Below are 12,733 nucleotides of genomic sequence, written 5' to 3'. Positions count from 1 at the left end.
ACTGGATGGCCACTTATCTGAAATGGTAAAGGACGGTTCTCCTGCTTGAGCAGAGGGTTGGGCTAGAAGACCTCCAGAGTCTCTTCCAGCTCTATTCCTATTCTACTCTATTCCAGGGGTCTCCCACCTGGGCAACTTTAAGACTTGTGGACTTCAATTCCCAGAATTCCTCAGCTTGCTGGCTGAGGAATTCTGGGAGTTGAAGTCCACAAGTCTTAAAGTTGCCCAGGTGGGAGATCCCTGCTCTATTCTATTCTAAATTAGAACTTAGAATAACTTTTTAACTTTAAATGCACACTAATCAGCATACATTAAAATTTTGTTGCCTACAGCTCTCAAAGAGGGTCACCACCCCCAATATACACTCCATAAACATGACAAAAATATAAATAAATAAATAAATGATTATATATACCCACATATATATTATAGGGCAGAGAGAGACAACCCAGTCTAGTCCGATCAGACTCGTGATGAACCGCCCCCCCCATCCCAGCCCCCAACACGAACGAAGAAGGAAGCTTCCGCTGGCTCAGCCCGGGCAGCCAAATAAAGAAAGGGCCACATTGTAGCAAGTGAGACGGCGAGGCGCTCTGGGACTCTCGAGGGCTCCGTCTTGTCCACAGGGGCTCTCCGAGGCCGGAAAGGAAATTGCCTTGGCAGCTTTAAGACTTGTGGACTTCAACTCCCAGAATTCTCCAGCCAGCATAGCATAGCTTAGCATAGCCATAGCTGGCTGGGGGATTCTGGGAGTTGAAGTCCACCCATCTTCAAGCTACCAAGGTTGAGAAACACTGCCTTAACCAAACCACCCCGCTGGCCCCGCCCTGCTATCGCCTCCCTCTTCCTGCGCAAGCGCAGACGCGTCCGCCGCAAGCCTAGAGCGTCGCCTTCTGCGCGGCGCGGCGGGGCGAGGGGAAGCAGACGTTCTAGCTCGGCGAGACCGACTTCCGCCGCCAGGGCGGAACCTTTCTGCGCGGGCGAGGAGGGGGGGTGGGGGAACACCGGGGCGCTCGGGAAACGGCTTCCGGCTCCGACGCCGCCATGGAGACCATTCTGGAGCAGCAGCGCCGCTACCACGAGGAGCGCGAGCGGCTGATGGACGTGATGGTCAAGGAGATGCTGATCCGCAAGTCTACGGTGGGGCGCGGGGCCGGGGTCGGGGGGGTGGGTGGAGGGGGAGGGAGCCGGGCCGTCCTGAGCCGGGCCTAACCTTTCCTTCTCTCTGCCGAGCAGCTGCGGGACCAGATCAACTCGGACCACCGCACGCGGGCCATGCAGGACGTAAGTGGCGGGCGTGGGGGGAGGTCGGGGGTCGCTTGGCCTCGCGGGTGGCGGCTGACGCGTCGGGCTTCTTTTGCAGCGCTACATGGAAGTCAGCGGCAACCTGCGGGACCTCTACGACGACAAGGACGGGTAAGCGACGGGGGGGGGCGGGGACGAGGCAGAGGTGGGTTTCAGCAGGTTCTGACCAGTTCTGGCGAACCGGTAGCGGAAATTTTGAGTAGTTCAGAGAATCGGTAGTAAAAATTCTGACTGACCCCGCCCCCATCTATTCTCTGCCTCCCGAGTCCCAGCTGATTGGGAGGATTTTGCAGTATCCTTCCCCTGGAGTGGGGTGGGAATGGAGACTTTACAGTATCCTTCCCCTGTCACGCCCACCAAGCCACGCCCACCAAGCCACACCCACAGAACCAGTAGTAAAAAAATTTGAAACCCACCACTGGGGCAAGGGGTCTCCAGAGCGGCTGCAAGACCCGCTGACCCCCCCGTGCTGGACTCCCCCCCCCCCATCACCCACCCCTCCAGGTTGCGGAAGGAGGAGCTCGGCGCGATTTCGGGGCCCAACGAGTTCGCCGAGTTCTACAACCGGCTGAAGCAGATCAAGGAGTTCCATCGCAAGCATCCCAACGAGGTCAGCAGAGCCTCCTCCCCTTGCCCGGGCTTCCCCTTAACCTTCTCTGGCCATCGCTGTGCCCGAAAGGCGGTTTTCATCCTCTTGCATTTGTAAAAGGCTAAAGGTGGTTTTCTTTGGAGGGTGGGGGGGGGCAGGGTGGTTTGTCTCAATACAGTTAGTTTTTGTAGAAAACTGAGCTTTTTAATTTTTGTAACACTATACATTTCAGTTTTGGTTGTGTTAAAATGTTTTAAAACCAAGATAACTCCCCAAAGTTCTTGCGTGTTATTACACGCTGTAAACATTTAGCAATTGTTTATTATGTAGCACTGAAGAGCGTATGCACCAAGGCAAATTCCTTGTGTGTCCAATCACACTTGGCCAATAAAGAATTCTGTTCTGTTCTGTTCTATTCGTCTCTTGACTTAGAGGAGACTCTCAGAACCACTGGTATTGCCAAACAAATGGTCTGTAAGTTTGCCTCGGTCTGCAGAGGTTCTGGACTTCAGGCCAGCCCAATTCTTGAGAAAGAGAGTGGTGCTGGATGCCAGGTATCAGAGTCTGCTTCATCCAGGGCCCTGAAACAAGCCATCACAGGTTGAGCATAACTGGCTGTAGCTTTCCCTTCAGTAGAACTCTTTTCTTATCGCCAAGAGGTGAGAGAGGACAACTCTTGCTCTTAGAATTGAAGAGCTTGAAGTTACCACAAAGGTAACCTCATCCAAGTTGTAAGTCGGGGGTTACCTATGCTACACTCTCATTCTATTATCCCGGACATTGGCCAGACCTCCAGTGTTGTGTTATCTGCAGATTAGATAAGCAGTCCATCAAACTTATTGGCTGCATCTTAAAGGAAATGTGGAATGGTTGTGGCCTCAAGAGAGATCCCATCCACCGACTTAATGTAGAGCCACTGATGACTCTGAATTCAGACTCTCCTTACTGTTGTGCAGTCTGAATTCTCTCTAAGAGATGGTTGTATGGAATGTTGTCAGACACTGATTTTGAGGTTAATTATTTAACTTTAGTGCAGTTCCATTTTCAAAGGAAATAAGATTTATCTCATAAAATCTTCTTCACAAAGCCATGCTGATACTATCTTCAATTAATTCCTTAGTTGATAATGTCTAGAATCTTCTTTTTTTCTCTCCTTTCTGGAAGAGGGGTGCCATATTTGCTTTTCTCTTGTCCTCTGACACCTCCCCAGCTCTCCTGAAAAAATAATTTAAGATCCTGACAGCTCTTCAGTCTTTGGATATACAGACGGGCAAAAGGGGTTCTCTGCTTTCTCCATTTGGAATCAGCAAGTTCATAAGCTCATTTGTTGTCTTCTTACTGTTGACATATTTGAAAGAGCTCTTCTTACTGGGAGAGCCAGTTTGGTATCAAAGTTAAGGCATCAGGCTTGTCTTGGTTTGGGCACAAAACCAGGCTGGGTGACCTTGGCCACTTACCTGTCCCTCAGTCTAGGAAAAAGAAGGCGAAGGCAAACCATTTTGAAATTTAGCCAAAAAACAGCAGGAGCTTGTCCAGGCAGTTATAAGGAGTTAAGAGTGATTCAAAGTCATCCCCACTATCTTGCTGGGTTTTGCCCCTCCCCATCGCCTTGGCTCATTTCTGCCTTTGTCTTCCTGGCCTTATTTCTTGGTCCTTTCTACCATTTCCAGAAAGGTTGTTTGTGAGCTGCATCTTCAGCCACAATGACTTCTTCATGTGTCTCCTCGTTTTCTTTGTTGTTATTGTTGGAAAAAATGCTGTTCTTAATTTCCTCTACAAGAATTGGTCAACTCCAAAATCTTTTTCTTTAAGGTTTTCTTTCCAGAAGATTTTGCTTTTATTTCTCTTTATTAAAATTGAACTTCCTAATAACCATGATTTGTGTCTGACCACTTTTTAAACCAGACTTTTGCATTTGCAACCAAGTAGTAATGACTTTAATCACCCATTTCCTTAAGAAGACAAATTCAGTCTCTGCAGAGCAGCATTTCATTTGTGAACTTTGTACCATTGTTGCAAAAACCCAAACCTCTGTTGCTGACAGAAAAGCTCACTTGAAAGACTTTCCTTTCCTTTCTGCTTCCTCAGTCAAGAAGGGCCTCTGGCTATGACAGGGATCTTACCTCGCAGGATCCTTTGTGCTCGTATGGAAGGTGTTCAAACATGCTTGAGTGACTTCCTGCATGCAGCACTTTTGGGGAGGGGGATCATGAAGCAAAACCAAAAACCATGTGTTACCTTTGTAGATCTGTGTGCCGATGTCAGTGGAATTTGAGGAGCTCTTAAAGGCCCGGGAAAACCCAAGCGAAGAGGCTCAGAGTAAGTTCGTGTGGCAGGATTCACGCTTGGCTTTCTTTTTTTCAAATGAATAAATTATGTGCTGAAGATTTCATTCTTGGCTTCTCGTAGACCTTGTGGAGTTCACTGATGAAGAAGGATATGGCCGCTATCTGGACCTGCACGACTGCTATCTGAAGTACATCAATCTCAAGTCGTCTGAGGTGAGGCTCCCATACTGTTTTCTGGGCTTGGGGGGGCACAACTGATGCTCCCTTGTGTTGCACTCATCCTTGCGGATTCTGTCCTCAGATTTATGCTTAATAGAGCTACGTAAAAGGGAAGCGCCACTGAAGGGGCACAAAACGTTGGACTGGAAATGAGGGAGGGAGAAGAATAAAAGGACGGTTGTTTCTTGCTGGGCTGAAAGGGAAGGGTGAGGGTGTGTAAGGCTCTTCTCTCCCGCAGCCTCACAGCAAGGGCAGCCGTAGGAACCTCCAGAGAGCAGTTGCTTTGGCCTAGGGTTTCAGAGAATTGTGGCAAACCCCCTTCTCTTTCTTCGTGCTGTTGCAGAAACTGGACTACATCACTTACCTGTCTACTTTCGACCAGCTCTTTGACATTCCAAAGGATAGAAAGAATGCCGAGTACAGAAGGTGAGACTTTCCTATGAAAGGGGAAATGTGTCGTCCTCTGGGCTATTAAAACTGGTCAAATTAACAATTTTGCGTGAACAAAAGGAGGTTTACAGCAGAATTTCTCATTTCCCCACTTGGGTTACAGTAGCAGGCATAGGTTTAAAATGGTTTGACTTCGTGGTTGCACATTCATGTATGGTATGGTAGTTCTCAGTTGCTGCCAGTTGACAGACGGATGGGAAAGGGGCCCATTTGGGCTGGAGAATGCCAGGTTCTCCTGCCACAGTCAGTCTGGTTTTTTACAGGTACTTGGAGATGCTGTTGGAATATCTGCAGGATTATACAGACCGAGTAAAGCCTCTGCTTGACCAGAATGAGCTGTTTGGCAAAATTCAGGGAGATTTTGAGAAAAAGTGGGAGATTGGCACTTTCCCTGGTTGGCCGGTGAGTGTCGTTCTGTGGTGGGTGAGGCTTAATATGAAGCACAACTGTTTTAAATTATGTTCATTGTTGATGTTTCTGGGAGAGATGCCTCCTCCCAGCCTGTGCCTCTATGTCCCCAGTCAACCTAAATGGCTGGGAAAGTTGGGGCTAAGTACATCTGGAGGCCACTGATCTGCACAACCTTTGTCTACATATCCTCCTGTTGTCCCTTGACAGAAAGAGACTAGCAGCGCCCTCACACATGCTGGGGCCCACCTGGACCTCTCTGCCTTCTCTTCTTGGGAGGTTGGTAGCCATTCTGGAGTGGGAGGGTGGGAGGTTAGGAGTGGAACCCCCCCCCCAACTTGGCGCCTCTGGGAATCCAGGCGGCCACTTTCCTCCATGGCCCTGCAAGGAGGGAGTTAGCTTTTGGTACTTCCCCACAGGAGTTGGCCTCCCTTGGTCTAGATCGGCTGAAATCTGCCCTGCTGGCCTTAGGTCTGAAATGTGGAGGGTAAGTGGAAACAGCTTTAGCGTTTGTGGAGGCCTAGCAGTCTGGGAGGACATGCAGAGAAGTGGCACAGGCATATCGGTCCTGCCCGGGGCTTTCCTGGTGAACACGCAGACCCTTGCCTGGATGGGGGATGGCACCCTCTGGCGAGAACAAGCAAAAGCTCTTGTACAAAAGAATCAAACTCTTGTCTCTGCTTCCCACCCCAAAACACGTTCTGTATGTTCTTGGGTGCTTCTGGCTCTTATTTACAATGCTAAAATGTACCCTGGAGCCCGACCTGAGGGGTTCCTGCTCTCCTTCTTGCCCAGGACATTGGAGGAACGTGCTCAGAGGCTTTTCAGCACAAAGGGCAAGTCCCTGGAAGCCCTTGATCCCGCTCTCTTTGCCAAAAACCCAAAGACAAAAGGGAGCAAGCGGTGAGTCTGCTCTAGGTTGGAGGGGGGTGAGTGGTGCCTGCTCGGGCCCTTTTTGAGTTGGTCTCCTCCATTAGTGGTCTCGTGTCCTGCAGTGAAGAAGCAGGGCCGCCTTTGGTGCCAGCTGGGATTGCTCACTTGTGGGCACCATTGTTGTGTTAACAGGGACACAGAGCGGAATAAGGACGTGGCCTTCCTGGAAGCCCAGATCTACGAGTACGTGGAGATCCTTGGGGTAAGAGCCACCCCCTCCCCTGAGCATGGAGGTCCCAGGCAGGGGCTGCTGTCTTCACAGGCTTCACTGTCCCTCAGGAGCAACGGCAGCTGACGCATGAAAATGTGCAGCGCAAACAGGCACGGACCGGGGAAGAGCGTGAAGAGGAAGAGGAAGAGCAGATCAGTGAGAGCGAAAGCGAGGATGAAGAGAATGAGATCATCTACAACCCCAAGAACTTGCCTCTGGGCTGGGATGGTAAGGTAAGGCCTCTGGCAGGACAGAGGGGCCTCCGTCCCCTCCTTGGACTGGACTTGCACGTGGCATCCAGTGATCTCTGTGCCTCTTTGCCTTCCAGCCAATTCCCTACTGGCTCTACAAGCTCCACGGGTTGAATATCAACTACAACTGTGAGATCTGTGGGAATTATACATACCGTGGGCCCAAAGCTTTCCAGCGACACTTTGCGGTAAGAAGCGCCATGCCATGCTTCCATCTGGGAGAGGGTCAGATTCCTGAGGCTGGGGTAGGGGTGGGTGGCGGCGGTTGGGCTTTTCAGGCTGATTCCAGAGCAGGTTCCTTGCTGGTCTGGCATCTTGGTAGTTTCCTCCGACTTCAAGGGGCGGTGGCCCAGTAGTTAGAATGCAGTACTGCAGACTAATTCTGCTGCCTGCCGGCTGCCTGCAATTTGGCAGTTCAAATCTCACCAGGTTCAAGGTTGACTCAGCCTTCCATCCTTCCGGGGTGGGTAAAATGAGGACCCAGATTATTGAGAGGGGGGCAATAGATAGAATAGAATAGAATTTTTTATCGGCCAAGTGTGATTGGACACACAAGGAATTTGTCTTGGTGCATATCCTCTCAGTGTACATAAAAAGAAAAGATACATTCGTCAAGAATCATAAGGTACAACACTTAATGATAGTCATAGGGTACAAATAAGCAATCAGGAAACAATATCAAAATAAATTGTAAGGATCCAAGCAACAAAATTACAGTCATACAGTCATAAGTGGAAGGAGATGGCTGGTGGGAACGATGAGAAGACTAATAGTAGTGCAGATTTAGTAACTAGTTTGACAGTGTTGAGGGAATTAGTTGTTAAGCAGAGTGATGGCATTCGGGAAAAACCTCTCCTTGTGCCTAGTTGTTCTGGTGTGCAGTGCTCTATAGTGTCATTTTGAGGGTAGGAGTTGAAACAGTTGATGTCCAGGATGCGAGGGGTCCGTAAATATTTTCACAGCCCTCTTTTTGACTCGTGCAGTACACAGGTCCTCAATGGAAGGCAGGTTGGTAGCCATGGTTTTTGCTGCAGTTCTAATTATCCTCTGAAGTCTGTGTGTGTCTTTTTGGGTTGCAGAGCCAAACCAGACAGTTATAGAGGTGCAGATGACAGACTCAATCATTCCTCTGTAGAACTGGATCAGCAGCTCCTTGGGCAGTTTGAGCTTTCTGAGTTGGCGCAGAAAGAACGTTCTTTGTGGTGCTTTTTGGATGACGTTTTTGATGCTGACTCTGTAAACCGCTTAGGGAGGGCTGTAAAGCACTGTGAAGTGGTATATAAGTCTAAGTGCTATTGCTATGTCTTGTAACCTCAGCACTGCTCTGGGGCTGGGAGAGAGCTGCTTTTGCATCCTGCCTGCCTCGAGACCCCAATGCCACAGCATTCTTTCAGGAAGAGGCAAAGAATGTGTGCACGCATCTGTGACCCTTTAATTTGGATGAAGCTGGGGCTGGACTCTGTGGCCAAAATGTCTCCTTTAAACTCTAGGATTCCTAACTTCCCCAGGCCATTCTTGGCTTCTCAAGAGCAGTCCTTGTTTTAGGGGGCCGGGTCCTCGGTTTTATGATCCCTTGTGCTCTACAGGAATGGCGCCACGCTCATGGGATGCGATGCTTGGGCATTCCCAACACGGCTCACTTCGCAAACGTTACGCAGATTGAAGACGCCGTGTCATGTAAGTGGGTGCAAAGCCTGTTTCCCCTGACCTCAAGGGTGGGAAAGGGGGTATCCTGGCCTTGGCAGGGGGTGTTGAGTGGCGATGGGTGGGCTTGCATCAGGGAAAAGCCTTGGGGGGGGGTATTATCTCATAGGAGCTTCTGAAAGCTCCCCCTCAGCACCAAAGCAGGACTTGGCCTTCCTCTGTTTTTCAGTGTGGGCCAAGCTGAAGCAACAGAAGGCTTCGGAAAGGTGGCAGCCAGATACAGAAGTAAGTTGGGGTAGAGGGGGTTCTTCTTAGCTCTTCTTCTGCAGACCTGAGCCCTTGGACCAGATTGGAGATTCAGTATAACCTCAGGGGTTGACTCTGGCCACTGGGATAAACACCTGTTGAGCTGCAGTAAGAAATTACTTTATGTAACTCTTCCAATTTCATTTTAAATCATCCTTGCTAATAATTGTGTTACAAATGCACTACATCTTTTGAAAGGATATCTTTTAAAACTTTAAATTACTCTTAAGTCTCCTCTAGTGAGGGGCTCTAGGTTAAAATACTCAGTCTTTCTTATTTTCTTTCACTGCTGCTGTCCCCCCTTCCTGTCTAATACAAATGGTATTTTTTTTAAAAGCAGAAGGCACATACTCATCTTTACTTTGTATATATGACTTATAGTTTTGCCAGTCTTCATATACAATTGTAACTCCAAACTTGGGGCAGTTCATTCATTAGGATGGGAAGGGGCAAATTATCCAATTATTTCCACAGTTGTGCATATTTTTTTTCAAAGCTCTATTACATCTGATCAGTTTCTTCCTATTGTTGAAAGGCTGATTCTCCTATAGATTCCCTTTTTAATAACATTGATCAAAGATTTGTCTGTGGTTCTAGTAACAATCAATTTCCCCCAAAAAGGGTCTGCCATTATTTTTCTTACATTGACCAAAAGAACAAAAAAGAAGAAATTCTGTTTAGTAATGGAACGGCCTTCAGCATTTTCCTGCATGACCTCAGGGGGTTGGAAATGGCACCAGATTCAACACAGAAACCTTGCGACCCCCTCAACATCAACAGGGCCATTCGTGGTGGTGGGGGAGGCGAGGAGGAAGAGGAATGTCGAAGCCATCAATATACAGGGGAGACGATCCCTGTGTTGTTAAGCACAGACATGTCCCAAAAGTGCTTTTTCAAGAGGCAACTGGACTTTCTGGTTTTTCTTAGAAGACGTTTCACTTCTCCAGAATTGAAGAAGCTTCTGGAATGAGAAGTGAAACGTCTTCAAAGAAAAACCAGAAAGTCCAAGTTTTCAAGTTGCCTCTTGAAAAAGCACCTTTGGGGACAACCAGGACCTGGATGACTGAGATTCTCCATAGACATTTAGCACAGACAGACTTCAGTGGTGCCTCAACTTAAAAGCAGCCGATGCTGTTATGGCATTCCACACTGCATCTTATTGTCTCCTTTTTGTTGCAGTTTAAATATTTCCTTGCATCTGTGTATACATTTCCTTTTTCAACTCACAAACCATAGAACTTACTAGAGTCACCAGTATGCCACAAAAAGCACACCGGACAATTTATCCTGTGGAAGTATCACTAACATGTAGGAAATAATGTTAGCTACTGTATTTTTAGGATTATAAAACGCACCGGAGTATAAAATGCAGCTTAGTTTTTGGGGAGGAAAATGGGGGGGGGGGGAGGAAATCTGCCTACCAGGTATTTATCTGGCTGGCATCCTTAGTCTGGTCAGCTTCAGCACATTAGTTTGCTGGGTTTTTTTATCCCCTGCTTGGGGATAAAAAAGCTGAGGGAGCAGCAATGAGAAAAGCAGGCAAAGCACAGATCGCTTCACTAGCGCCTCGTTAGGGCTGAAAAAAAGCTTCTAAAGCACAGCTGAGGATCTAGAAGGAACAGGCAAAGCACAGAAGATTTCCCTCTCTAGCACCTCGTTAGGGCTGAAAAAAAGCTTCAGAAAAGCTCCATTCAGAGTATAAGACACACCCAAATTTTCAGCCTCTTTTAGGAGGGAATAAGTGCGTCTTATACTCCGAACAATACAATACTTTTTCCCTAGTACAGGTACACTTAGTAACTTAGTGACTGTTCAAAGTTACAACAGCACTGAAAAAAGTGACTTAATACCGTTTTTCACACTTATGACTATTGCAGCATCTCCTTGGTCACATGATTTACATTTGGATGCTTGACAACTGACTCGCATTTATGACGGTTGCAGGTCATGTGATTACCTTTTGCAACCTTCTGACAAGCAAAGTCAGTGGGGAAACCAGATTCACTTAACAACCGTGTTACTAATTTAAGAACTGCAGTGATTCAGAGAAAAGTCCTAAAATGGGGTAAAACTCACGTAACAAATTTCTTGCTCAAGAACATAAATTTTGGGCTCAGTTGTGGTTGTAAGGTGAGGAATACCTGTAACTGCCTCTCAGCTGTGGTCTTTAAGCAGCACCCCAGCTTTAGGCTGTAGAACCTTTCTATGTTTGCTGGTTGTTGGGGTGTGCTGGCACCAATAAAAGGTCATTACAACTTAAGGCCTTGCACATTGTGTAGGGTAATTAAAGATATCAAAGATATCGTGCATTCTCAAAGACGGCTCGACTCCAGCCAAGACACACATCTCAGTTTCTGAATGGTATCTTAACTTCCTAGTAATACTGTGTAACATTTAGTAGGGATAGCAAAATGAGAAATGCCCTGATGGAATGGCAAAGTAACTGCCTCCAAAACATTCAAAGGGGGAGAGGGGAGAAGAGATGTTTTTTTGGGGGGGGGGCATGAGAGATCAGTCAAGTGCAACTAAGTCATAAAAATGGTGCCAGCAGCTACACTACATGGGTCAAAATTAGGCATAGAGGAACAGCAGCAGGAAAACAGAGTTGGCTGCAGCAATGGGGTGGGACCAGGGGTGGGTTCTACTTAACCTTTACTGCCGGTTCGCAACGGGGCTGTGCACGCGTACTCTTCTGTGCATGTGCAGAAGCATTTTGGTGACGTCAGGGTCAGTGGGCGGGGCCTCCCGCCAGTTTTACTACCGGTTCTATAGAACTGGGGGCAACCCACCACTGGGTGGGACAGAAACCAAAAATGCCAGCCAGCAGGTGAGGAAGAGACCCTCCCGCCAAGCAAGTCTTGAACCAAAGGGGGAAAAGGGGAAACTGTATTCCTCACAAATGGACAGGCCCAGAGGTGTCATCCATGAGTATTCCGAGGTTTTACCTGCGGCCCAGAGAGAAAATAGAAGGGACTCCTGGTGCAGAAACTTTTCAGTTCAGATGGGTCAAAATCCTCGTGTTCTGTCACAGAGAAGGGGTGTCTTGCTGTTGTGTTGTGTTGGATGTTTGGCTTTGCATTTGGCTGTCAGCAGCTTCACTTATCATTCCAGGAGGAATATGAAGACTCCAGTGGGAATGTGGTCAACAAGAAGACCTATGAAGACCTGAAACGCCAAGGCCTGCTGTAAACAGAGACACCCCCCCGCCCATCTCCCCTTGTCTCCCTTTTGGTGACTGGAGTCCTTGTGGGCAGGCACTCCAGAGATGCTCCTAGTCAACAGAATGGATTCTGTAAGACCTTTGCTTTATGTTGAACTGATACATAGAAATAAACTACTTTTAAAGGCAGAGGAATGAGCATCTGGTCTGGTGGTGTAGCCTTGCTTGATGGAGACTTTCTCCCAATGTCTGTCACTGACCCATCCTTGATCCTCGGTATCTGAAGGCACACACCGTTCAAACCCAAGTTAGCTTCCCTCTGCAGAAAACGTGGAAGGAACATGGGAGTCCCATGCTTGTGTTCACAGCTTGAGGTGCTGCCTCCGGCCCTTCTCTTTCCTTCACTCTTTGCAGCCATTATTTCTGAATAGTCAGTCCCTCGTTGCCATTTGCTCAAGGGAGCAGAGAAAAGCAAGCATTGGCATATGGGACAGCCTTGTTGGAGAAGAGCTAGTAAGGTTTTGATGAAAGGCTGCCCTGTAGATCTTTTCCCAAATTCTGTTTGGTAGAAAAGCAGGATTCTCTTGGCAGATGCCATATAAGTTGGAGGGGGGTGGGGATAAAAGGAAGCTGCTGCCCTTCCAGTGTATTAATTTGGGGAGGCTACCCAGTACCTGCTACCATCAGTTAAGCCTGCACCAATCTGCCACTAAGCAGTGTTTTTCCTTTGTTGACACCTGAGCTGCTACTCTCAGCCCCCTGGGAATAGAAAGAGTGGATCATTAAGTCTAATTGGGGCGGGTTTGTTGTTGTAATTGTCCCGGGAAGCTGAGGTGGAGGCTTAACCAAAAGCAAGCCACAGAGGTGGAGACTTTTTTTCTGGGAAATGGGGCAAACTCTTGCTTCTCTTCCAGAAGCCACTGGCTAAACTCGAGCAGACTAGCAGGGCCTGTTATCCGGATACCCTTA

At 48.1% G+C, this 12,733-nt stretch overlaps 1 protein-coding gene across 1 annotated transcript; it reads left to right on the top strand.

Moving 5' to 3' along the window:
* Positions 1–732: 732 nt before the first annotated feature.
* On the top strand, positions 733–11,953 carry SF3A3 (splicing factor 3a subunit 3). Its single transcript, XM_034413316.3, has 17 exons — positions 733–1,140; positions 1,237–1,284; positions 1,364–1,416; positions 1,810–1,915; positions 4,141–4,213; positions 4,304–4,395; positions 4,745–4,827; positions 5,115–5,253; positions 5,470–5,538; positions 5,679–5,746; positions 6,055–6,162; positions 6,325–6,394; positions 6,472–6,636; positions 6,732–6,842; positions 8,241–8,331; positions 8,528–8,583; positions 11,716–11,953. Exons 1-17 carry the CDS (start codon positions 1,045–1,047, stop codon positions 11,791–11,793), a joined length of 1,506 nt encoding a protein of 501 aa, XP_034269207.1. The 5' UTR covers positions 733–1,044; the 3' UTR covers positions 11,794–11,953.
* The last annotated feature ends 780 nt before the right edge of the window (positions 11,954–12,733 follow it).

This window comes from Pantherophis guttatus, chromosome 10 (genome assembly GCF_059756535.1).
Source record: "Pantherophis guttatus breed Tessera chromosome 10, ASM5975653v1, whole genome shotgun sequence".
Classification (NCBI taxonomy): domain Eukaryota; kingdom Metazoa; phylum Chordata; class Lepidosauria; order Squamata; family Colubridae; genus Pantherophis; species Pantherophis guttatus.
The sequence above is the reverse complement of the archived record's forward strand: the minus strand, read 5'-3'. Positions and strand labels throughout refer to the sequence as shown.

What these genes read in the sequence shown, in the direction of transcription:
- SF3A3 (XM_034413316.3), top strand. Translation starts at nt 1,045, where the DNA reads ATGGAGACCATTCTGGAGCAGCAGCGCCGCTACCACGAGGAGCGCGAG. An exon ending in TGCTGATCCGCAAGTCTACG is followed by an intron (nt 1,141 to 1,236) that starts GTGGGGCGCGGG and finishes TCTGCCGAGCAG; the next exon opens with CTGCGGGACCAGATCAACTC. An exon ending in ATCGCAAGCATCCCAACGAG is followed by an intron (nt 1,916 to 4,140) that starts GTCAGCAGAGCC and finishes TTACCTTTGTAG; the next exon opens with ATCTGTGTGCCGATGTCAGT.